Source organism: Anabrus simplex, chromosome 1 (assembly GCF_040414725.1).
Source record: "Anabrus simplex isolate iqAnaSimp1 chromosome 1, ASM4041472v1, whole genome shotgun sequence".
Lineage (NCBI taxonomy): Eukaryota > Metazoa > Arthropoda > Insecta > Orthoptera > Tettigoniidae > Anabrus > Anabrus simplex.
In genome coordinates, this window is record NC_090265.1 from 1,098,815,118 (window position 1) to 1,098,842,175 (window position 27,058).

The 27,058-nt window shown below is 36.6% G+C and overlaps 1 protein-coding gene across 3 annotated transcripts in view; it reads left to right on the top strand.

Annotated features, from left to right (window-relative positions):
* LOC136858050 (nonsense-mediated mRNA decay factor SMG7) overlaps positions 1-27,058 on the top strand; it is a 268,885-nt gene that overhangs the window by 136,011 nt on the left and 105,816 nt on the right. For all 3 annotated transcript variants that reach the window (XR_010858592.2, XM_067137287.2, XM_067137288.2), the window contains exons 8-12: positions 1,253-1,436; positions 5,610-5,826; positions 6,174-6,317; positions 6,396-6,471; positions 6,675-6,794. Coding sequence is in view for 2 of the 3 variants with exons in the window: in XM_067137287.2 (XP_066993388.1) it covers positions 1,253-1,436; positions 5,610-5,826; positions 6,174-6,317; positions 6,396-6,471; positions 6,675-6,794 (741 nt within the window). In the remaining variant the exon portion in view is untranslated. The remainder of the gene's footprint in view (positions 1-1,252; positions 1,437-5,609; positions 5,827-6,173; positions 6,318-6,395; positions 6,472-6,674; positions 6,795-27,058) is intronic.

The following is a 27,058-nucleotide window of genomic DNA, read 5'->3' on the forward strand; positions in this document are numbered from 1 at the left end:
AATAGACTTTGATGTACCTATGGCTTCGTAAAATTCTAGCACTGATTTCCCTTCTTTTACTTTCCTGGGAAACCTTCAAATATAGGAATTACGACTCAATTTCCGTAATGTGGTGAGCCTGTCTGTTCCCGCTGAAAATCTCTGTTAAGATGGCAGGTCTCTCCCCCAAACAAAATCCCATCTCTCTTTCTTTCTTCCTCGCATATTCTTTCTTTGTCACACATGACCACGCCTTGCCTCGGGAATCCCCTTCATTTCCCGTGCTTGGTATAGCATCACGCCTTTGCTGTTAGCGTCCTGCTGCGCATTATTTTATCAGCGTTAAATATCCATTCTTATAACTAACAGAATGGTACAGTATCTTGGTTCCACTACTACTGATGATGGTTGACTTGTCAAAGAGATCAATGCAAGGTTAACCGCAGCCTGGGTGAAATGGCGAATTATGACCGGCGTCACTTGTGACTGGAGAATGACAGATAATTGCAAATCCTACTGTTGTCTGACCTGTTTCACTGCATCGTTGCGAATATTGGCCAACTATGGCTGAGATAGAGCGTCGACTGGGCATCATGGAGACAAAGATGTTGAGGTAGACAGCTGGCATCACTAAACTGGATCACATCTCTAATGAAACTATCAGGGAGAGATTTGGCGTTGCAACGATTCAAGACAAAATGCGCAAGAGTTACCTGCGATGGTTTGGACCTGTACAAAGGACAGGGGCCAATACTATCACAAAGACAGGTTACGTGTTAGAAGACGTTGGCAGGAGACTAAAACAGTGCTGGGCCGATACTTCTCACAAAGATCTGAAGAGCGTCAGTCTTCACCCTGATATGACCCAAGACAGAACTAAATGGAGACAACGAATCCATGTAGTGGACTCTTACCACCAGGAGGAACAAGTAGAAGTAGAAGTAGAAGAAGAAGAGAAAGATTACTATAATTTTTCATCTCAGGGATCATGAATTTGATTTTAAATTGTGAAGTGGATTAAGGAAATTGAAAATGACAAGCTTTAGTTTTCACATTTTTGCCTTTTTATGCTCTTCAGTGTACTCTTTTAGATGAAAAATATCTTAACGTTATGTCAGATTCATAAACGGATGCTTTTCCTTTGAGGATTTGTCAGAAAATGTATGTAATTCCAATTAATTACTCAGAGAAAAATGTATAATACTTTTCTAATCTATTATATGTTTCCTCAGTTTAAGGTACTAAGCAAGAATTTCTTTGTATAAATGTTCAGATTGAACGTGGAGGGTCGCAACAAATTGTCTACGTCTGAGTACGTGTCAGTGTTCCTGAAGCTGCATGGGCTGCTGCACACTGGCACGCAACTGGCACAAGCTGAGAGGTACGTCAAGATCCTGACTACCACACTGACGGCGCATGTGGCCACCGAGAGCCTCACTTCGTGGAAACTAGTCCAGGTACATCATTTGTAAGGCCTTCAATTAATTATTTCTATTTAAAAGACTTTCGTTACACTGTATTGGTTATATTGCAAACATTAATATTAATGTTCTCTCAAGAAAATGGCTTGTTATGAGTGGGTTGTGTTTGATCCTTGGCTAATGAGAGCCATACAAAAAAGAAATTCCTATACTAAAGTTGAAGCAGCACACTTCTGGAGATCATACCATATTTTCTCGCGTAATTAAGGCACTTATTTGACTAAAAATTTAGGCGAAAACTTTGGATGTGTAAATTTTTCAAGGAATTCAGGTATTTAAAAATTATTTACAGTTCATTTACTTTTGAAAAATACATCAAATATAATATAAACACAATTGGTTCAACTCATTTGCGGTTATCGCCATTTGGCGTAAAATTCCGGCGTGATATTTTTTCTGAAAAGTCAAATAGGTTACATCAGATAAGTTAGACACGGGGGTTTGAAGTACCGACACTGGAAAATATTCTTCCTGTTACGAGCTGACAATATGACCTGAAGTTAAATAAACATGAACTAATAAAAGTACAATTCATGTAATATCATAGCAATGCCATACCGGCAAAAAAAAAAAAAAAAACTGTCCAACACAAGAAGGGCCGGGCATCAAAGGAGGGACCCTGGTAGATTTCCCCAAAACATTTGTATCCAATCTTGTACGAGTGACATGTCCATTCACCCTTTTTCTTGAATGCGAACGTGGATCACTCGCAGAAATTTTGCTTTAGACATTGTTTTTCGTTTTAGAACAACGTAAGGTGCAAGCTTTCTGCCGTCAATTGTTACAGAAAGCATTGCAATACAGCGTTGTTTTTCGCTTTTGGTAGCGCGTACGATAACACACTATGTTCCTTTCTTGTCGATTGTTCGACTTTGTGGCGCATGGAAACTGGTTGGCATCTGACCTGCGGCTCGTATTTGGGAGATTAAATAATCCTTCACTTTATGCTTCTCAATCATGAAGCACTGAAAATGGTTGAAAACATTCATCAGTTTTTGGCATAATGTTGTTCTTTGTCGAAAATCCATTTCTCTTCATAAAATGAATCAAGCCTCGGCTAACCTTCAAATCCAAGACACTGATTCCATGTGCAGCGGCTATTTTTCATTCTTTAACATACAGCATTTTGTGAGGAACAGCTTATCCAACGTTGCGTAACGAAATCATATATATAAGTGGATCCTCTTCTACTTGCAGAAACTTGCTGCTTTTTGGTCCGCGAAATGCTCTGCAAGACTTGTTGGTCGCTTGAAGTGTACTTCTCTGTTACCGCAGTAGTGCAAGTTGCATTTGAACACTGAATACGCCCCACTGCCCTATTCCCGTATGTTTCGGCATAACTAATCACTGCGAGTTTGTATGATGCAGTATTACTCAAATTTTTGCTCTTGTGGATTAACAAACAATTTTGAGATCACAGAATGTCCCATACCCGAAACACTCGTAAAATATATTTGTATCAGACTGGAATAGAGCGTCACTAGTCACTTCTGGGCTGATTCTCTTACTACCAGGTGAGTTGGCCGTGCGGTTAGGGGCACGCAGCTGTGAGCTCGCATACGGGAGATAGTGGGTTCGAACCCCGCTGTCTGCAGCCATGAAGATGGTTTTCCATGGTTTCCCATTTTCTCACCAGGCAAAAAGGTCACGGCCGCTTCCTTCCCTTTCCTAGCTCTTTCCTGTCCCATCATCGCCATAAGACCATTTTGTGCAGTGGGAGCCTTTCATATATCATCCTCCCCTTCACTTTTTGCAGCTATAAAAGTGAGAAAAAAGGGGTCTAATTAGTGAGGAAATACAGTAGTTGTATCAAGAAATTTGTAGGTGCTGAAAACGGTTAATAAGCTAACAAACCATAAAGGGGTCATTTTGTTTTGTAAATGACATCAGATCCATAAGAGCCCCTTTGTAAATGGAAGTAAGTTCACTGGTGATTAACAAAAGCTGTTGTTCATAAGCTATGAATTCACTTTGATGAAACAAGATGTGAACTTTGCTAAGATGTCCAGAAAATTTTACAAATTGTCCTAGGATGGATATACTTTCTTTCAGTGCTTCAATTTCAATTGAAGCATGTGACTTCCTCTTCTCTTGGTCAGAAAATTTGACGAGTTACCCGGTTATAAATGATCATATATGCTTCTTGTAAGTATATGGCATTGCTTGGTTTGTGGGAAACTGTTAAAGTGGGTGATATTTTGAGAAAGAAACATGACAGTTCAGTAGATAAGGATTTCTTTCTTGACTGATGTATTGTCCATAAATGATTGATGTATTGTCCATAAATATAATCAGTGTTTTAATAACAAGCTATCTTGAAAGTCTTCAGTTCATTATTTTGACATTGAAACATGGAATAGGAAGCATCTAGTAGAATTCTTCTATCAGGAAATTTTGAGAAGTGTACCAGCATTAAAAATAGAATGAAATTTCATGCTTGGCATGAGTAGGGCCAGAATTTCATTTAGCAGTTACAATGTAAACAAGTATTCTCTTAAGTATTTCTGTGATTGTGTTAGGAGAATTGGTTAAATATTAGGAAGTATTGATAGGTTATACCCTCAATATCCATGCATGTCTCAAAGCAAAACCATCATGTGGGCAAGAAGATATTTGATACACAATTGTAGGATTTTTTTAGCCCCTAACAGTTCCATCATCAGGTGCCATACAAAGCCTACACATCAGTGAAATGGTTTTGTAGGGGAATCTAGGAGCGAGGTTTTGTCCTGTTGGTTACTACACTGAGCCAGAAGTTGCTGTTCCATCTCACTCGGCCAAGCCTACTGAAATATATGCACCAACTGATCCTACAAGCCATACTTTTAGACCAGTCATTATTGATGCTTGTTGTTTAAAGGGGCTAACATCTAGGTCATCAGCCCCATTCATTATTGGGACTGGCTGCACAAGTAATGGCTTTGCTAGGATTGTTCGAACATGACACTTTCATATTGTCAAAGCTTTCAAAGAGAGATTGATGAAAGTAACAAATTTGTTTTTGCCCGAATCAGAAGACATTGTGTACTGAAGACACCACTCTCTTACCAGAGATCGATTGAACATAAATCCTCGATATTTAGTTTAGAAATTTGTGAATCTGAGCATGTCTCTCTCCCAAAGAAGTATCCCTTTTTATTTTATTTCCTGTTTCCCTTTTGGCAGGGCTAATAATCATGTTTTCTTGCACCTTAAAATAACAATCACTATTACCTTCCCTCTGAATTTCTAGGCTCCTTAAGTTATTTCCAAGTTGTGCACTAGTCTTTCAAAAGATTATTTTTCCCTGTTGTATTTGGTCATTATATGTCCAACTCATTGGTTGAATGGTCAGTGTTGAGGCCTTTAGTTCAGAGGGTCCCAGATTCAATTCCCAGCCAGGTCAAGGATTTAAATTGCGTCTGATTAATACTTCTGGCTCAGGGATTTTGTTTGTCTTCTTCACTTGCCTCTTCATATTCAGACAACGCACTACACTACCAACCACCACAGAAATTCGCAATAGTGATTACATCCCTCCATATAGGATTGATGTCTGGAAGGACATCCGCTGTAAAACTGGCAAATCCACATGTGTGTGTAGGAAAAGCGGTGAAAGAGGAAGAAGAAGAAGATATTTGTTCAAGATATCTACCTGAGACATTGACTTGTTGGTCAACACTAGTATTTATTGGCTGCTAACCATAACTATTAATTTTGTAACCTGGTTACCTGTGTAAGTGAATCATTTCTTGCCACTTTTGTCAGTTCACACATCCTGCAGGTGCTTTTAGCCAAGTTAACTCGTTGCGCTAAAGCTTAGGTCATTCTGGCCAATGTACGCGGACTTTGAGCAACAAATGAGTTTGGTTACCACCACCATCATCCATCCTTGAAATGGTTATCCATATTTTAACTTCAGGCAGTCAGTCAGGTTGTGTGTCTGTCAAAAACTTGGCTGCTACTTTCCTGAAATTAGTCCCAGTTTCATAACAGATGCACATTAATACAGACTCCTTGATATCAAAGTTGTTAAATATTTCACTCATCCTTAATACTGTAAGTACACAGTGCTGATAAACCTCTTGTTTTAAACCATAAATTTAGTCAGGAACAGTTTTTAATGTTCAGGTAATGTGGCGATTTTCAATTTGCTCTACATTTTGCCAGATGCTAGCCATCAATCTTTTTGCCCTGCATCACTCTGGTGGTCTGGATACTGACAAGTCAGCTCTGTTGCTGGTGGATGAACAACTGACAGAAGAGGAGCAACAAGCTAGGCATCTTATTCTCGACCTGATGGCTGGTTCCTTGAGTGCCTTCCTCTTGCCCGTTTACACCTTGAAGGAAGGAGAAGCTCTTCTGGAGTATTTTGCACTACCAGCTAGTAAGTAACACGTTTTACCCTGAATAAATTTCTTGATACATAATACTGGGTAGAATAGGAGGGAATAGGAAGGAATATTTTAGAAAGACAAGTTTTTAAAAAGTGAGATGGGGACAAAGTCATTAGAAACCAATCTCCTAGAAGTTTAATTCATTTAGATTCATTGCTCAGATCTATGGTAGGACTGGGATTTAGTCAGTTACTGTCCATGCACATGTACTTTTTACATACTTGTGACGTTCCCACTTCAGCTGATTTATTTGCTAGCTTATACTGTCACATTTGAGTTGATCATTGTATAGAGCAGTCTTGATATGTAATAATTCATGAGAATTTCTAAATTTCAGTTAAGTTGACCCTGGACTGGATTCGCTTGGAGCCACAAGTTCTATCTGATGTGGCTTTCACTTCACGTCTCCAGATCTGGCCTAGTCTCTGCAAGCTGTTGAATGGATTGCAACCTTCCTTGACAGATTTTACAGCGGATAAATGTAAGTTTGTCTTTCCATCAGAATTCTGAATGCACACATTGCTGTTTTGAGCATAAGGGCTTATTTTCTGTATTACAGATAGCTACATGCCTTTGCCTGAAGACCAGGACCTACAGGGCTTTAGGCCTTTAGAGAAATCCTTAAATAATTTAAGGTAAGATGTGAATGATATTGATGTTTGATTTTGGTTTCCATACATTATGCACTTTTGGATAAATTTGCTATTAAATGCAGTAAATATCTCCATGGACACTTACTATGTTGTTATGTTTCAAAAACAGAGAAGTATATTCTCACAAATGTTTTATATGAACATGGAAATCACAGAAGCCTTGTAATAATATCTTCTTCACATAGGTTCAGTAATCAGGACTGGAAGATGGAACCCACTGTCATCAATAAATTGAGAGCTTCTCGTCTGTTAGATTTTGGAACATGGCTTGCATGTCAGGAAAATTATCGTCTCATCACTCGAAGGTACGTTTTATTAAGCTTCAGTATTTATATGTTTAAAGCCTTTTTAATAAACTTTTGATGATAGATACTGCAAGTCTCATATAACGAAGATGGGACATTAAAAGTTTTTTCCTAGAACTTTCTATCGCAAGATTAAAATCTGCTCATGAAAACCACAAAAATAATCCTAAAAAGAAAGGAGTTGATTTGACTTAACACAGATTATGAGGAGTACTTCATTAAAGTAAGTTATAACATTTCAACAGTTATTAGAAGGGTATACACAGAATCTGAACGCAAACGTTTTCGCACTTGCTAATAATATTCATCATCGTGTTCTCTCAAGAATGAAACCGGTCACTTTGCTTTTAATTAATGTTTTATTTTTTAGATACCTCAATTTATTTTATCCTGAATTAGTGTTCGACAGACTGAAGAACCTGACAGTTATATATTAACTAAGTCAAAACTGAAGAGAAATGGCTTCCAGTATACTGCGCCTTACACTTATTTTTGCAACCACGTTGGGTGCCAATTTTTCTTGAACCGATTAACCATGCTGGACGATTGGGTGTCTACTCTTTCCTCTAATTGGTTATACGCTGACGTTCAAGAAAATCCACGGCTAACTACGAAGAACATCTCAGGGAATAAGTTATATTTAAAAAAATTTAACGCGAGTCCGACTTTATTAGATCATTAAGTCAAAAATAACCGACTTTAAATGCAATTACTCATCATCAAATATGAAATTATCGTAAATCAATCTTATAATCTATAAATAACAATAAAAAATTAAATTCTTAATTACTAACTTTATTCAAATAATATAGTATTTCGGAATAAGTTAAAATCTTTTCCAATTATTTTGTACACATTGGTATTTCATTGCAAAAATTGTCTTGAAGTTATCATCTTTATCATAACTTTCGGGTCACAATCATCAATCATTTTTACCGTCGTCCAAGGTCTCATAACAAATAAAAATAATTTATTTCCTAAAATTCTATGTGGATTGAAATTATTCAATGGAAGTTTTCCTGACCTGACATGAATTACATCCTTCACCTCATGAGTCTCTTATTAAAAAAAAATTAAAATTGTTGACATTAATGAAATAATCATTCCAGTTGACTAACTTGAAATGAAAGAAATGATATATTAAGAATAAAATAAAATGAAATTCTTTGGGAAAAGATCTTAAAGTTTTCAAATTCTCATGAAATATTAGGCTGTAATATACCGTCAAGTTCTAACAAAATAGCAAGTTCTGACATGATATCAAGTTTTTACATGATACCGAGTTTTTATTATTCAAGAATCCAAGGATGCTTCTTTCTGGAAAATTATCTCATCTATTTTTGCTTTTCTTGAGTAAATTCATCATTAAACATATGCAGAATAAGTAATGTTTCATCTCTGTAGCTTTCAATGACTACCTATCATAATATATTAATTTTAAAAAATATTCTTGTTAATCATGATTAGACATATTCAAAAAAATATTCCCTAAGAAATATGTAAAATTCTCCAATATAGTCTCAACAAGTTTGCAAACAGGTTAAATTTAGGTCATATCGCTTCATAAATTCAATCATATAGTTGCAAGTAGCAAAGGAATACCATAGATGAAACTTCCTAACTCGTTAATAGCGATAAGATAACATTATGAAGACACTAAGATCATATTTGCCATCAATAACCTACTGTTTCAGCTTAAATCTGTCTAAATATTAAATAACATATGAAACTCTCTTTGAAGATGCCATCATATTCTTAACTATAGGTTATTTGAAATTATTTTTGATTATTATACTCTATTACTAACCTGTAAGTCCAGTAACAAATTGCCATCAACTTATATATAGGTTATTTCATATTTTTTCATATTTCACGTCGCTGCTAGCGTCCAATATAACCTTGATCCATAACTGCATTACACAAATTAATAGAATTTAACCTTATGTAAAATTCTTTCCTCATACATCGTCATATTTGTTTTAATTCCTCAACTAGTACAGTAAAACCTCGTTAATTCAAAGTCATTGGGGCTCAAAAATCGGACTTCGAATTACGTGATTTCGAATTAACCGCCAATTCGCAATTCAGAAGTACCAACGCTTGCCGCGTTACAAAATATTCTAAGGCCCGTTACTGCATGCATTTAACCTTGATTCAGAGTTTATACCTTTCAAATGCCATGAAAAAAGAACTATTTCCAAAATGTATCCAGGAAGGTCCATTTACAGTATTCAAATAATACACTCGGATATCTCACTGGTAAACATAACCTCACGCAACGAAAGAAAGAAAGAAAAAAAGCACGATTCAAAGACGAGGAGAAATCTATGCTCGCTCCCATGTGCAAGTGCTTTATTAATTGGATTACTATACTGTATGCATTTTAGATGCCTTGTATTTACACAGAAAGTACCCGATGCCCTTAAAATCGAACTCTCCTATGACTCTATCCTTGTACGATTTCCCGCCATGGCACTTCTCTCGTACTTCAGAAATGTAAACACTTGCCGCGCCACGAAGTATTCTAAGAACCATTAATACATGCAATCACCTCGATTCACAGTTTAAACCTTTCAAATGCCATGGAAAAAACTATTTCCGAAATGTATCCAACAAGGTGCATTTACAATGTTCAAATAATGCACTTGAATAAATCACTGACAAACATAACCTCACGCAACGAAAGAAAAAAATCGCACAATTCAAAGACGAGGATAAATTATGCCGGTTCCCCTGTGCAAATGCATTATTTTTTGGATTTCTTTACTGTTTACATTTTAATTATAGATGCTTTGTACTGGCATGGAAAGTGCCCGGCGCTCTTAAAACATTGTGACTTATCGAAGTTTCCTATGACGAGGGAATAAAGTATCTCGCTTCCATGTGCATTGCAATGCATTACTATGACCCCCATCCCTCACACTGTACGATTTCCCGGCTGGCAATTTCTCCTTTAAAACAATAAGACCATTTGGGCTCGCATTAACATACCGTAAAGCAATGCAGTTTCACCGGCAATGTCAGTACTGGTATTGTTCGGTGCCTACGAATTTATTATATTTGCCACGTTTTTTTCGTCAACTGTCGGCATCGCCAGTGTTAGCGGATTCTGTTTTCCCGCACACTGCATGTTGCGTGATATTACGGCGTTCCTTAAAAGGTTGAACACACAAGAGTTCCGATTTCATTCAACTTAGCAATCATGAAGCGCACTGTAGACTCACCGAAGTGAGTGTAAGTGCGGAAAGCTACCCCTCCACGTTCCGGAACGCGCGTTCTATTATGACGCGCAGCAGATAAATTTCGAGTTGAAATTACTCTGTAACATACGGTACTATTGTTTTAAAATGTAAAGGCAGTTTTGAATTAAAAGTCTGAATTTCGGTAATGGGGCCGACGTACTTCGAATTACGAATTATCCGTATTTCGAATTAAACAATTGAAATAACATGCAAAACTGTATCTCATATTTCCGGGAACGAGAGCTTCTTCGAATTAGGCGGGATTTTGAATTAACCGATTTCGAATTATCGAGGTTCTACTGTATATCCGCGAATACATATTATTCATAACATTCACATTTCTTACCTCGTATTTCCATCACATCTCTACTTCGCCGCAAATCTATATATATAAAATAAGAGTCTATTATGACGCGGAGCAGATAAATTTCGAGTTGAAATTACTCTGTAACATACGGTACTATTGTTTTAAAATGTTAAGGCAGTTTCGAATTAAAAGTCTGAATTTCGGTAATGGGGCCGACGTACTTCGAATTACGAATTATCCGTATTTCGAATTAAACAATTGAAATAACATGCAAAACTGTATCTCATATTTCCGGGAACGAGAGCTTCTTCGAATTAGGCAGGATTTTGAATTAACCGATTTCGAATTATTGTACATTGCTCAGAATTTGAAAAGAATGGTATTTCTGTATCGGTCATGTCGACAGTAACAAGAAAATGCATTTTTCACTTTTCCGTAATTTCTGTCTGTCTGTATGTATGTATGTATGTATGTATGTATGTATGTATACGCATCACGAGAAAACGGCTGAAGAGAATTTAATGAAAATCAGAATGTAAAGTCGGGTGATGAACCGCTACAATCTAGGCTATAAATTATTTTAATCACGCTGAGTGAAATGGTAGTATAGGGAATGGCCTGAAATTTAATTCTCAAATATTTATGTTATTAGTGGTCGTGTCTTAATGAAAATCGCTAGACAAAGATGGGGAAAAAATTCGCTACAATATAGGCTATACAGGCTGAGAAAAATGGTAGTTTAGGGGAAGGCCTAAAATTTAATTGTCAAATATTTATTTTATTAGTGTTCGTATCTTCACGAAAATTGATATGCGAAGTCGGGGAATAGGTCGCTATAATCTAGGCTATCTATAATGTTATTCGCACTTAGTGAAATGGTAGTTTAGGGGAAGGCTTGAAATGTAATCTATATATGTAAAATAAGAGTTTTGTCTGTACATTGCTCAGAATTTGAAAAGAATGGTATTTCTGTATCGGTCATGTCCACAGTAACAATAAAATGCATTTTTTTACTTTTCCGTAATTTCTGTCTGTATGTATGTATGTATGTATGTATGTATGTATGTATGTATGTACACGCATCACGAGAAAACGGCTGAAGAGAATTTAATGAAAATCGGAATGTAAAGTTGGGTGATGAACCGCTACAATCTAGGCTATAAATTATTTTAATCACGCTGAGTGAAATGGTAGTTTAGGGGATGGCCTAAAATTTAATTGCCAAATATTTATTTTATTAGTGGTCATATCTTCACGAAAATTGGTATGCAAAGTCGGGGAATAAGTCACTATAATTTAGGCTATCAATAATGTTATTCGCACTGAGTGAAATGGTAGTTTAGGGGAAGGCCTGAAATGTAATCTATATATATCAAATAAGAGTTTTGTCTGTACATTGCTCAGAATTTGAAAAGAATGGTATTTCTGTATCGGTCATGTCGACAGTAACAAGGAAATGCATTTTTTACTTTTCCGTAATGTCTGTCTGTCTGTCTGTCTGTCTGTCTGTCTGTCTGTCTGTCTGTCTGTCTGTCTGTCTGTCTGTCTGTCTGTCTGTCTGTCTGTCTGTCTGTCTGTCTGTACATGCATCAATAGAAAACGGCTGAAGAGAATTTAATGAAAATCGGTATGTAATGTCAGGTGATTAACCACTGCAATCTAGGCTACAAATTATTTTATTCATGTTGAGTAAAATGATAGTTTAGGGGATGGCCTGAAACGTAGTTCTTAAATAAGTTACTTATGTTATTAGTGGTCTTATCGATAAATACTGCATAACTAACATAACTTTAGTTATGTCGTAAGTTAGTAGTAGTTATGTAAGAAGTTATTAAATTTCCGATCACTTATGTCTTATACATTGTTACCGTACCGCATATAATCAGAGATATTCAATAATTTGGATTTTTGTTACTAAGTCCATATCAGCGCCGAGTCACGAGAAAATGGGTAAACAGAATTTAGTGAAAATCGGTATGTAAAGTCTGAGAATAAGGAACTACAGTCTACGATATAAATAATTTTGTAAGACACTCTAATATCACAGAATCGAAAGAAAACTAATGTGAAGGCCTGCAATATAGAAAGCTCATAAACTTTATCAACAATAACATTACATTGACCATTGTTTGTTGTGATGTGCTTTTTGTCTTCTGTTTCCTCTCATCCCCGATAGATAGGATTATTGCAGCGTACCGAGGTTTTTTAAATTTGTTTAACGTCGCACCGACACAGGTAGGTCTTATGGCGATGTGAAGGAAGCGGCCTTGGCTTTAAGGTACAGCCTGGTGTGAAAATGGGAAACCACGGAATACCATCTTCAGGGTTGCCGGCAGTGGGGTTCGAATCCACTATCTCCCGGATGCAAGCTCACAGCTGCGCGCCCCTAACCACACGGGCAACTCGCCTGGTCGTACCGACTGTAACAGCCTGCCTGTATATTGGCGGGAAGTAGCTGGGGAGTAAGATAACTTTCTTCTTTAGCATGCCATTCCTCTGGTTCATACATTTTCTGATATATATGGTACGTAACACACTGGTTCATCATAGTATTCGAGCTATACAATCCCTACACTGAGGCACTGATTGGAATGAGTAAGTAGTGTGCATATTTAATGGAATAATTACAGAGGAGTGTTCACAGCAGTCTGCGACCTGGTTATTCCATCTCTGGAACTTTGGACTCTTAGATCGGCACCGTAGTACTGTTTGTTGAAAGTGAAAAGTGTGCGGTTTTTAATTTGATCGAGTATTTTATATGATAACATTGCTTTCAATCGCTACATTCCTACTGACGTTTTTGTAATGACCTATGTTGAATTCAGTTAGGAAAACCACCAAGTCAGTCTTTCTGAGAATCCCGTAGCGAAGCACGGGTACATCAGCTAGTATAAACATAATTTAATCAATTCAACGTAACGCTCAACTCATAAAATTCCACATCTCAATAAAATTAATGTTTTATGGATCAACAACTACCATTCCTGTCAATATGCACTTCTTTTGTCAAAATACTCACGTATTTAGCCTATATTTACTTACATTTGGCAATAAGCTGACGTTGTTTATGATCTTGGTAACCTACAATTCAATATGCACCGATTTTTCATTTCAAATACATCAAATTACATTATTTATGGCACAAATCTTTGAAAGTAAGCTGAAAATTAATAGTATAACACTTCATTGGCGAATATAACCTTCCCTACACATGGGCGTGTTTATATGTTTTGGAAGACTACCTAAAACCTTCATTTAAACGTCACTATCAATTCACTCGCATTGAAACAACACATTGAAGTCACTTCCCGAAGATATATCGACCTATCTCTTATAATAACACAATCAACAATTTGCTACTAAATAAAATAAATATAATTAATTTTGAATAGAATTTGTGAAACTTTACTTATTCTGCTTGTGTTTCTGGACTGGGATAGTTGTTCTTTTGTTCTTCTACGGGACGATCATCTCTGGATTACAGCTGTGCCATCTCTGAGTTGCGGTCACTGGCCTCAAGTTCTAGGGAAGAGTCGGTTGGATTACCGCCGGTTGTCAACCCCATCTCCAGTCTATCAGGCCATCACGATGGTCTCATAGACATGCATAAGAAACATATTCAAATACATTGTTAATTTTGTAATCTTCCTATTTACACAGCCTTCTTCTATTATCTCTAGATTATGACATAAGTTTTGCTACTTTAGTTTGAATGATATAAAGAGTGGCCTAAATAACGTCTTGTTCTATGATAAACTACTTTAAGTTAGCGTTTTTCCAATGTCTTCTCTAATAAATTTTCGTCAATCTTTAATTGAATCTCAATCTGCGCTCAGTTATTCTTTTTATCTCTTTCTGGATTATTCTGCTTAGGACATTATACATTTATGAGAAATATAGTGTTATGACTTTGTATTCCAACTTATTTTCTCGATAATTTTGGAAATCTCCTCTTAAAATCAGCTATTTTCTTCACGTATGTATCCTCTTGAAAATCTTCGTGTCGTAACTCAGTACGATGTTCAATTGTTCCTACTATTGGTTTTAACAATTTTAAGTTGAAATTAGTGCATTTATCTAATTCACGGCCACTTGGATTCCATTTGTCTGCTTTTTTTTTACTTCATATTTATGGCCTCTTTGATTCCACTTGTCTGTATATTCTAGCTCATATTTTCTGCCGCATGATTTATGACACTTTATTGTTCTTCACGGAAAAATGACGATTTTAACATTTTGTTCTGAAATAATCAAGGCAATGAAATGGTGCAATACTAACAACAAAAATCTTATCTATGAGGTTGAGCAAAACTTAATGAAAAATTAAACCTTTTCTTCTTCTTTCTTTTCTTCTTCTTTTATGACCACATAGGATCACTTTAGTCAGTCCGTCGTTCAGGTCTCTTTGAAGGGATTGTTCGGGCTTTGCGGTCCTCCCAGTACTTCTTCAGACGCTCCGATCTTCGTGCCCTTTCCTCAGTTGAAAATGTGCGTGTTGTTGGTTTGTTTTGTGTAAGGGGAAAGCGGAGGTTTGTATTCTTGAGTTTTGTATTCAATTTTATCTTATTTTTGGTGTCTTCTGTTGTAAGGCCTATTTCCTTCAGATCCTCTCTTACTTCTCTGATCCATTTACATCCTGTTGTGGTATTTTTTGAGACGAGATTGTGTTGTACTAGTTGTTTCAGAAGTCTCGAGTCCTGCATCCTCATGATATGTCCAAAGAATCCCAGTCTCCTCTTACGCATAGTATCTGTAATGGGTTCTAGCTCTTTATTTATTTATTTATTTATTTATTTATTTATTTATTTATTTATTTATTTTATTTTTTATTTTTTTATGCTACAAAATGTAACTTGAGAAATGTATATGCTCAAACCTGTACTACTTTGGGGCACATGTACTATTCCAATCTAAAGACATAATTGTTTACACCTTTACTTAATCTGGTCTCTCTCTGTGCACTAGTTTCAGATTTATCATAAAAAATGAACAGGAAAATAAGCATAATATATTGTATATTGTACCAGTACTTGAGAAATTGAAGTCAGCCTTCATATTATGATAGAATAAAACAGAAAACATATATCATTAACATTTCATTGTTCTTCTTCTTTTATGACCGCATAGGATCACTTTACACAGTCCATCATTCAGGTCTCTTTGAAGGGATTATTCGGGCTTTGCAGTCCTCCCAGTACTTCTTCAGATGCTCTGATCTTCGTGCCCTTTCCTCGGTTGAAAATATGCGTGTTGTTGGTTTTTTACAAGATATTAGAATCATTCCGTATTGACGGTTTTCACTTTACAAAGGTGAAAAATGAGAGTATCCTCCTAATTCAATACAATAAATATTCCTTCATTAGACGGAGTAAACAAATTCAAACATGTTTCGGCTCGTTTGAGCCATCTTCAGTGAAAAATGAGGGGAGTTTGAAATAATTTACGTAATATAAGTTGAAAAAATGCTAAAAAACATAATGAAGGCTCTCTTTTGTTTGTTTTTTCATTTGCTCCTTCATTATGTTTTTTAGCATTTTTCAACTTATATTATGTATATTATTTCAAACTCCCCTCATTTTTCACTGAAGATGGCTCAAACGAGCCGAAACATGTTTAAATAGGTTTACTCCGTCTAATGACGGAATGTTTATTGTATTGAATTAGGAGGATACTCTCATTTTCCACCTTTGTAAAGTGTTGTTGGTTTGTTTTGTGTAAGGGTAAAGTGGAGGTTTTTATTCTTGAGTTTTGTATTCAATTTTTTCTTATTTGTGGTGTCTTCTGTTGTAAAGCCTATTTCCTTCAGATCCTCTCTTACTTCTCTGATCCATTTACATCCTGTCATGGTATTTTTTGAGACGAGATTGTGTTGTACTTGTTGGTTCAGAAGTCTCAAATCCTGCATCCTCATGATATGTCCAAAGAATCCCAGTCTCCTCTTATGCATAGTATCTGTAATGGGTTCTAGCTCTTTGTACACGACAATGTTAGGTATTATCCGCCACTGTTCATCTTTCTGGTACTTTTTGTTGATACAGGTTCTTCCAATCCTCCTCTTAATTTTCTGAAGTCTGTCAGTCTTTGATTGTTTATTCAGGTGAAAAAGTGTTTATGCTGCATATGTAGCTTCTGGTTTTATAACTGTGTTGTAGTGTTTTATTTTTGCATTTCTTCATAAACATTTCTTTTTGTAGATATCCCATGTTAATTTTTGTGCTTTAGCTAATCTATTTGTTCTTGTTTGGATTGAGATTTTTTCATTTAGGTTATGTGTTATTACTTCTCCAAGATATTTAAATTGAGTTACTATTTTGATTTCATTACCATTTATGGTAACTTCTTTTAGTTGTGTTGGATTTTGGGTCATAATTTCTGTTGTTGTTTTTTTTCAAATGATATTTTGAGGCCAATTTTATTTGCAATGTTTTGAAGTTCTGATATCTGGGTTTTTGCATCTTTAATGTCCACTGCTAGTAATGCTAAATCGTCGGCGAACCCAGGCAATTTGTTTTGATTTTTCAGCCAATCTTTATTTCTGGGGGACATTTTTCCTAAACCATTCCCTTTTTCTAGAGCACAATTAAATAATAGTGGTGAGAGCCCACCTTCCTGCCGTAGTCCAATTTTAATTTCAAATGACTCTAATGTTTCACCCCTAAACTTCACTTTTGATTTGGTGTTAGTGAGAGTCAATTTTATCTTGTTTATTAATTTGGGGTGTAGTCCAAGGTGTCTTAAAATTTTAAACAGAGATTCTCTATGGATGCAGTCATAAGCTTTCTTGAAATCTACAAATGTTATCACCATATCTCTGTTTCTTCTCCTGTTATAGTCCATTATCAACTTGAGACTCATGATCTGATCAGGACAGCTCCTCCAGGGTATGGAACCTCCTTGATATTCTCCTAGTTCTTTCTCAAGTTGTAAACCTATTCTATTAAGGATGATTATTGAAAATATTTTGTATGTTATGTTAGGAGTGAGATTCCCCTGTGGTTATTAGGATCGGTTTTGTCTCCTTGTTTGTGCAGTGGGTGAATGAGAGCTGTTGTCCAGTGTTTTGGCAGTTCTTCTTTAATAGAGATAAGTTGTTGATGGAGGGCAATTTTTGCTGATCTTCCTGCATATTTCCAGATTTCCGCAAAGGTCTGATCTTCTCCTGGCGCTTTGTAGTTTTTTAATTTATTCAGTGCTTATTAGACTTCCTTTATTGTGGGGGGGGATTGATGTTTGCTGGTGGTATTTTTATAGGGGTGTTGGTGTCCAAATGAAGGAGTTCTGTAGGTTCCTCACAATTTTGAAGCTTGTTGAAATATTTAGCTAGAATTTCTGCATTGTCTTTATTGTTATGAGCCAGTTTTACCATTTTCGTCCTTCATCAGCAGGGTCAGGGGTTCATATTTTTTGAACTGTTTTCTGAGGGTTTTGTAGTAGTCCCTTGATTTAGTTTTATTGAATAATAGTAATAATAATAATAATAATAATAATAATAATAATAATAATATCGGTAATCACATTAACTTAATTACTGTTGAGTAATTTTTGCTGTCACAGTTGTCTATATATAGTTAAACCTGTTAGTATGTTCCTCATTAACACATTTTCCCGCTTCGCACGTCGTAAATTCGAAGCCCCGATTCTCATTGTATTAAATCTATATACAAATATCTCGCTTATCACATATTTTTGCTATTACCACTTCGTACGATCACATTTTCCCTAGCCCTGAAAACATTATTTGTCATCCCTTGTGAAAGAAATGCGATTTCCAACTTGTGTAATAGCCGTTGCCACAGTTGTGTGATTACGGGAAAGGGCCTTGAATTCCTGAACTTCACAGGATAAGTTGCACTTTCAGGGAGCAAGCCGTTAGCCTCAGAAAAGTTCAGTTTTGCTGCCGGTTGGTAGCAAGATTGCTGAATAACACAGTGAGCCTGTTTGTGCTTGTATTTCACATTCCATTCAGAAGTTTGTAATTAATTTTGTGTTGAGTGGTACAGTGAGGTTTAGCAAATATTTGTCACGTGATACTGTAACTTATATCTGGATTAGGATCATAATCGCGTGAAATTGACTAGCCTGATGCATATTTGTCTTGTGATAGTCTAGTTATGGATACAGAAAGTAATGAAATCCCTTACTAATGAAGGTAAAATTAAAATCTGTCAAAAAGTGGACTGGCGCCTGCATCTTTAAGTGCGCAGAGGTCACGAATGTTGAAACTCGCACCTTCGAGTTTTGACTTGATCACTCGAGTTGGTCGTAGATTTATCGGATTCAAAATGGCGGCCAAAGTCATTCCTCTTAGTTGTACATGGTCAAGTGTAACCTCCAATTCATTGTCTAAGAGTGTGACCAGATGAGTGAGGTGGCGTGACACCACTCTTGAGTTTTCTTTTTTTCTTTGGCTTTGTTGGAAAGTGGTTATGTTTAATACACGGTAGTAAGATTTTAGTATACTGCCACCTATCATACCATCGCTGAAGTCAGTGGAGATTGCATGCAGTACAGAAACTGACCTGGATGAAATTCTTAGAAATATGGGCAAAGTCTCAGAACCAGGATATGGCATCATTTAAATATTGCTTGATCATGTGAAGTTGACAGGACATTCTGTCAATTTAGGTATATCCTGACTGAAACAAGGTATAAATCTACTCCACAAAACTGTGGAAAACACACAGCATTGAACTCTTAATGTAGTTGGAGAGTGAATTGTTTCATTCCATCTTCAGCGTTAGACCAGTAAAGACTTGACACCAAACTGTCCAACTCCATGAATTGTATGATCAACATCTTGGCTTTCAGTCTCTGGAGTCCCAGATTCGTATCCCAACCATACTTTAAATTTTAATACCAGTATATGCAAATCTTGATAGTGTTTTTTTAGGTTGCCTAAAACAGAACTTTAAATATTTATATGTCCTCAATTTACTTGTGTTACACACATCCAGCATTTCATAATACAGTATTCAGTTCCTACTGCTGTATAAATGCACACCGCAAAACGTAATCACGGATAACAGTCATCACCTAATGTACCCAAAATTTTTATGCCAGAATATTTATGAATTAGAATACAGGTTTAACATTCTGATTCTTAAATTTCTAAAAAACCTATTCTCAAACACTGCTAGGTGATTGGGCCTGTTCCTGCTCATCCAAACAAGATGATCTTTAAACCATTTCTTTTATTGCTTTGAATTATGTTGTTATTTTAAATGGTTTAATAAGCAGTAAGCATTTTTGAAGATACTTTCAGTAATATTTAATAAACTAATAAATTTAACAATATGTAAAAGATCTTGTGCACCACTGCCTTGAATCAAGTTTGGTCTGTTACCGTATATTACACAAGAAGAACATATTTGTAAGTGAAAAGCACAAGTAAACCAAAGAAATCTACCAAACGGTAATCAAAAACCTTGACGTATATAGTCATTCCCAGTAAATCTGTCAGAACTGTAATTAAGACAAGGTAAGAGAAAGAGAAAAGAAAAATCAATCTAACACGTAAAATTCCTAGGGCCATCCAGAAATTAAGTTTTCCTAATTTAAAAAAAAAGACAACGTAGCTACATGAAAAACTTTATAGGCACCTGATACAACGATGTTCGAGCGATTTTTCGACATAATCCCCACCGGAATTGAGACACTTGTCTTATCATGAGATAAAGTTTTGTGTGCCGTTGTCATAGAAGTCTGCCACCTTGGAATGGAACCACCGTGTGACATTCATTTTCAGCTCTTTGTCCGTGTGAACATGCTGACAGGAGGACAGAAATTTCTTGAGGTGCAAGAAAAGACAAAAATCACTGGGAGTAAGATCAGGGCTGTACGATGGATGATCAAACACCTCCCTGCCGAACTCCTGCACTTGCTGAATGCCAAGCCGTATGTGGACAGGCATTGCCATTGATCAGTACAACACCTGTACTAAGCATTCCATGCCTCTTGTTTTGAATAGCCCATTGCAGTTTCCGTAGAAACTTTATCGCCGGGAAATAAAGTTACTCACATCTGTAGCTCTCCTTAAGCTACACGTGTCCCCTGGGTGGTGCAAAATGAGTAACAGCGCGACAACGGTATCTCAACCACAAAAACCAACTGCCTTTTTCAAGGCAAAATCAACCTATCAAGTGAAAAAGGATGAAAAAAAATTAAAAATCTTCCGCAGGAGACGTCTCGAACCCAAAGATGACTGAACTCAACAAGACACTAATAGATACAAACATAGACATTTAATAATGAACAAAGCTAATATCATTGAAGAAAACATCAAATATTACCAAACCAAACCAAAGGATACAAAACATATGGCCTATACAAAGGCAGACAAATTGCAAGTGGAATCCTTATAATTATCAAAAATGACCTCGCAGCAAACTTCCAAATAGTCATAGAGATGACACAGTTAGACACCAGCAAAATAGTAGAGATAAAAATGTGGGTAAATAACACCAAAATACAAATTTATGGATTGTACAGCCCTCCAAACAACAATAATCTTGATCTTGATATACTCCAACCACATAAAAACTCTATAATAGTAGGAGACTTTAATGAAGCATACCAATATTGGGGATACAATTACAAAAATGCACGAGGAAGAATTGTCAAAAACTATGGAGTAAAAAAAGGCACTACTACCTACATGAGAACCAGACCTCTGGCAGCTAACTCAAGCTAACTCACAGATTCACTGGCTGGCATGCAAGCAGTATCCTCATATACCAAAACCCATTCATCAAGAATTCATGACATTAAACATGTACTAACAAAGTTATAAACCTTAAAGAGAAACATCACTTAACAATGGATCCTCGCACATGCAGGAGTAGAAGGCAACGAACTGGTAGATCAAGAAAATAATCACAAATAAAAACCTTAAAAAATGGAAGGAAGAATCTACCCAACTTACTACAATGAATAAATGGAAAAAAATAAATGACCTATAGGACAAAAATAAAAGCATGCCGAGGAAAGCAGTAGCGATCTTCAGATTGGAAACAGGACATGTCTGCTTAGCTGCACATCTAGCTAGAATCAAAATATCCCTGACGGAAAAGTGTACCATCTGCAAAATTACTGGATCGGTGATGGACTCAAAATATCTACTTCAGTGCACAGGACTCAGTCCAACACAACCCAACAAAAACAAGGAAATTTACTAGCCCTATATTGGACAGCCAGATAGGACTACATCTGTGCATTACAGTAGAACCTCGATAATTCGAAATCGGTTAATTCAAAATCTCGCCTAATTCGAAGCGGCTCTCGTTCCCACAAACCTGAGGTACGGTTTTGCATGTTTTTTAAATCATTTAATTCGAAAAACGGATAATTCGTAATTCAAAGAACAATGTCGGTCCCGCTACCGAAATTCAGACTTAATTCGAAACTGCCTTTACATTTTTAAAAAAATAGTATTTTATAGAGTAATTTAAATTCAAAATTTCTCCGCGTCATGAAAGAACTTTGAGCACTTTCACCTACTTTGGCGTGTCTACAGTGTTGCTTCATATCTGCTATATTCTAGCGGAATCGTAATTATTTTATATTCAGTGTTTTTAGGAACGCCACCACATCACGTAGCAGGCAGTGTGCGGAGAGGTAGAATCCGCGAACTCTGGCAATGCGTGGCTTATAGCCTACAATCAATTCGTACGCACCAAACAATGTTGTCAATGCCGATGAAACTGCATTGTTTGTTTGTTTTATGTTTTTTAATGCTGAGGCCAAACGGACTTATACTTTTAAAGGAGAGAATTGCCAGCAGGGAAATGTTCTGTGTTGCTATGCAGTGCAGTAGTGTACAGTGCACATGGAAGCGAGAGACTTCCTTTCCCTGTCATAGGAACGTTCAGAAAGCCACGATGTTTTGAGGGCGTCAGGCACTTTCCATGCCAGTAGAAGGCACCTAAAAATGCAGACAGTACAGTAATCCAAAAGATAAAGCATTTGCACAGGGGAGCCAGCATAATTTTCCCTCATCTTTGAATCGTATTTTTCTTCCTTTCGTTGCACGAGGTTATGTTTGTCATTGTTTTACACAGGTGCATTATTTGAATAATGTAAATGCACCTTGTTGGATAAATTTCTGAAATAGTATTTTCCATGACATTTGAAAAGTTTAAACTGAGAATCAAGGTGATTGCATGCATTAATGGGTCTTAGAGAAGTGCCTTGGCGAGAAATGGTACAGTATAGTCGCTGTCCTATTGTAATGTGGATGGAAGCGAGAGACTTTCTCCCCTCGTCATAGGAAAGTTTGATAAGCCGCGACGTTTTAAGGGCATCGGGTACATTCCGTGCAAGCACAAGGAATCTCTAAAATGCATACAGCACAGGGGAGCCAGTATAGATTTCTCCTCATCTTTGAATAATGTTTTCTTTCTTTTGATTTCATTGTGTGAGGTTATGTTTGCTGCTGAGTTATCCAAGTGCATTATTTGAATACTGTAAATGCACCTTGTTGGATACATTTTGGAAATCTTTTTTCCATGGCAATTCAGAGCTTTAAACTGTGAATCAAAGTTAATTGCATTTCTGAAGTACGTGTTGGTGGTTAATTCAAAATCCGTAATTCGAAGTCCGATTTTTGCGTCCCAAGGACTTCGAATTAACGAGGTTTGACTGTATTAATGTTATTTGTATATTACTGTTGTTTAGATATCAGTTTTGTGTTGGAGTTACTTCCCAATAAAGCCATAGGTTACAACAACAACAACAACTACTTTATCACAGACTGAACCTTGCAGGTGGTGGGAGAAAGGATATGATCTGCTGTTTCGAGCCACTGCTGCTGTGCAACTGACACCAGGCATGACTTGTCCGGCCCGTATATGATTGCTGCGTCACAGACGTTGACGTACCGTTTCTGTGTGTGACCACAGGTCTGCACACTAACTGAATGTAGCAGAATATAAAGAGTATCACATCGTCTGATGTCTGTTTCAAACATACCTGACCTGCCACTCCCTTGCCATTGCTTGTCTGGTGTCCACGATTGTTAAGGCGTCAAGTCTCTAATGGTTTGACACTGTGGTTAGCCCATTCAAGTCCTGTTGGTGGAAAAAATTAACTGGCAGGGTAGGAGAAGTGGCGGTACACAATTTTTCATCCGCTACACTGCATGCCAACAGTGTCTCGCCATTTTAATCCTGCTACAGTGTTGAGTAGATTAAACAGCCAGAGACTCTACACAGAGCATCAGTGAGCCAACAGAATCAGGTCGAAGAGCCTTTGTAGGAGGGCAGTGGACCCATAGTAGTGGAAATGTTACTGAATTTCCACCAGGGATACAACAGATCTGTCGTGCATGCTCATATTTCCCGGATAAATATATTTACAAGAAAAGAAATAGGGAAACTTAATTCTTGATGGCCTACATAATATCCAGATGCTCCACTGAAACTGATTCAGTTGAAATTTCAAAATTTCCAGTTTTTCTGCAATCTTAAAAGGGCAGTATTTATACAGTTGTTCCTAAATGATATTCCCGTGCAATATATCTGTGTGTGAGAAGATGTTTGAACACTACACTGTCTAGGTAACTTATGGTTGAAATACATGCACTACCTCATTTAGTAATGCTATACATCATACAAGCTATACATTATACAAGTATACAATGGTCAAAAAATTAACATAGTCCACAATTTAAATATTTTGGAGAAATCATCTCACACAACTTAAATGAAAGAAAATCTTGGATAGATAGAATTAACAATTGGCCCAATTTCTAACCTGGGCAACGTATAATAAAATGTATTTGTTAATAGACACTAAGATCCAACACTAAAACTGTAACTCTCTCGGAAACTACTTACGCTTGTGAAACCCATCCATTTTCAGTTTCAGTTCATCCTGTTAAGCCCATTTGGTTCTTGCTAATGCAGCATTTAATAACTGTTTCTTCTGTTTGCATTATTTCTGTCCAGTATCTTATTGGTGTGGAGACACTTGTAGACTTTTTCAATATACAGGCTATCCAGGAAAGAACTGTGGGGTTTTGATGTTAAATATTTTAATAAAATAAAAAATTAAGAATAATGTGTTATACATGATTTGAAAGGTAATACTGTATTGTCAAGTTTATTTAACAGTTCAGTTCAATATGTGCCCCATTTGTGTCACGCCATACATCCAAACGGTAATCGACCTCTTGCCACATCCTGGCCGGCATGTCAGGGGTGTTGGTTGCCACAGAAGGGATGATCATAGTGAGCAACCAGCATTAGTTAACTCAGATTAGATCATAGCAATAACAATTAAATCCATACCTCAAAATGTTTTATGCACGACGTGAGCACTGCAGAGCGTTGACCTTGAAGTAACCGAGTAGCGGCCCGACCCTGTCTTTGCAGTGCAATGCAAGGGTGACACCACAAAAGAAGGCTCAGTGTATTATATGGCTCACAGAAACTGGATCAGTTGTTACTGTACAGTGGAACTTTCTACGCCAGTATGGTGGTGATGCACGTACGGACAAAACCATTCGTCAGTGGCTTTGTGCTTTTAAAGAAACTGAAAGTGTTTTTTAACAAGTGTCACCAGGTTGGATCGATGTATGCCATACCACAAATGGCCCACATATTGAACTGCTCTAAGTTGTAAAAAGAAACTTTACAATATTACCTTTCAACACATGTGTAACACATAATACTTAATTTTTTATTTCATTAAAATATTTAACTTCAAAACCCTGGAGTTCTTTTATGGATACCCTGTATATTGCCATATCCACTATTCATTTTTCTTATTTTAATCCAAATTGTTCTTGTTACATTCCCACTGTTTCTCTGTCTAATTGTTCTTTCATTGCTTTTGTCAACATAGGATATAATTGGGATTCCTTTTATAATTCGTTCTGATCTCCTTTCTTGAAAATAGGGATTGCATAAATATTCATAATCTTCTGGGGCCTGTTTCATTTTCCATATACTTTTGAGCAGTCTATGTTCACTGCGTCCCCATGGTCTAGCTGTCTTTATCACTTCTACAGCGAATGGAACTTATACTTCTCTTCAACTGAATTGCCAATCCATTTATTTTCATACTTTACCTCTTTCACATATTGCTGTAAATCAGTCACAATCACACCTACCCATTTTCCAAGTTCTAGTTTTTGACTGTATAACAGTATACAGTAAAACTTCTTTTATACGTTTTCTAGACTTTTTTTTTCCTAGCAGTCTCGACAAAATCCTATGCGTATTATGGCAAATTATTTTGTTTATATGACTTTCATTTATAAGATTTTTATGCTTATACAATCATATCTTAAGTCCCTGAAGGCAAAATGCATTGTTTATATGTTTAGGGTGGTTTCCATCATTATAATCATAAGAAATATTCTAGTTTATATCTGCTTGGTTCTTCAGTCTGGCAAAAGTAATTTTGAATAAATAAATTTATAAACTATCTGAAAAAGAAAATATATGGTAACAGAATTATACTTGAAAAAGAAACAACTTATTTAAAATAGAATAACATTTTTCGTTCTTGAAAGAATATCATAGTCTTTTCAAAAGAAGTTTTCAATAGGGGAAACTATGTACTGCCATTCTTGACCTGTTTTGGCCTGTGCCTATAGAGAAAAGGGCACCTGTGATTCTTCTCTCCAGATATTTTCTGTTCCTTCATACTGTGCCAGTTGAACAAGTCCCTCACAAATGGCACCAACATTAAAAAGTTTTCCACAAACACATGGTACCCTTTTTTTAATTAGTTACCTATTTTCAGTAATTTAATGACTACAGTACATCCAAGACCATATTTTGTAATAATATCTTTGACTTCTTTAGATCTAGCCTCCCTGTATGTAAAGAATCCTAAGCAATAGTGAGAAACTGAATCACAAAGCATCCAGAATTTTACTCCCCATTTATGATGATGCTTTTTTTTTTTTTTGCAAATACTGCATTAGACATGTTTTTTGCTCAGTTTATGTGGAATGTAGTGGTGCCTAAATATATTATGTTCAACTAAAAGTTGTTATCTGATACAGAGGTTGCATCACCAGGAGGAGCACACTTTTCACTGTCCACTAAAGGAAAAAAGACAAAAATGTGCTGGAACCTGTGAAATGAAAACATATTCCCAAACCAAGGAGTCAACTCGAATAGACATGTTGACCAGCATAAAGCAATTGTATGTTTCCTGTTTATCCCCATGTTCAATATACAGTACATGCCAGGATAACTTGTCCTATATCTAGTCAGAAACTGGTGGGCAGAACGATTGGTTTCTCTGACAATCAACGTTAGAAGAGCTGAGTTTATTATTATGAACTCGTGTCCTCATCCTGAGGTGGTGCAGCACTTTTCAGGCAAACCCCCAATGGAGGTGAGCTGCATGTGCCATTTCAACCACATACCAGCTCTCCTGCCATTCTTCAATTTCTGGCTGTACCAGGAATCAAACCTGGGCCCCCAAGGACGGCAGCTAATAACACTAATTGTTGCGCTACGGAGGCGGACAGAGCTGAGGTAAAAACCAAATTGAAATAGGAAATAAGAAATGGGAGGTGAATCAAGTGGTGGCATATGTTTAGGTCGTGTCAGTTTGTGATAGGCCTACTGATGTGGAATGGGGATGGGTTGCTATGATATGACAGTAATCTTCTTCATCCATACCACTGTCCACTCTACCAATATCACTATCTGGCAATGCAGGATTCTGCTCATCACCATCCACTCTTTCAGATTCCA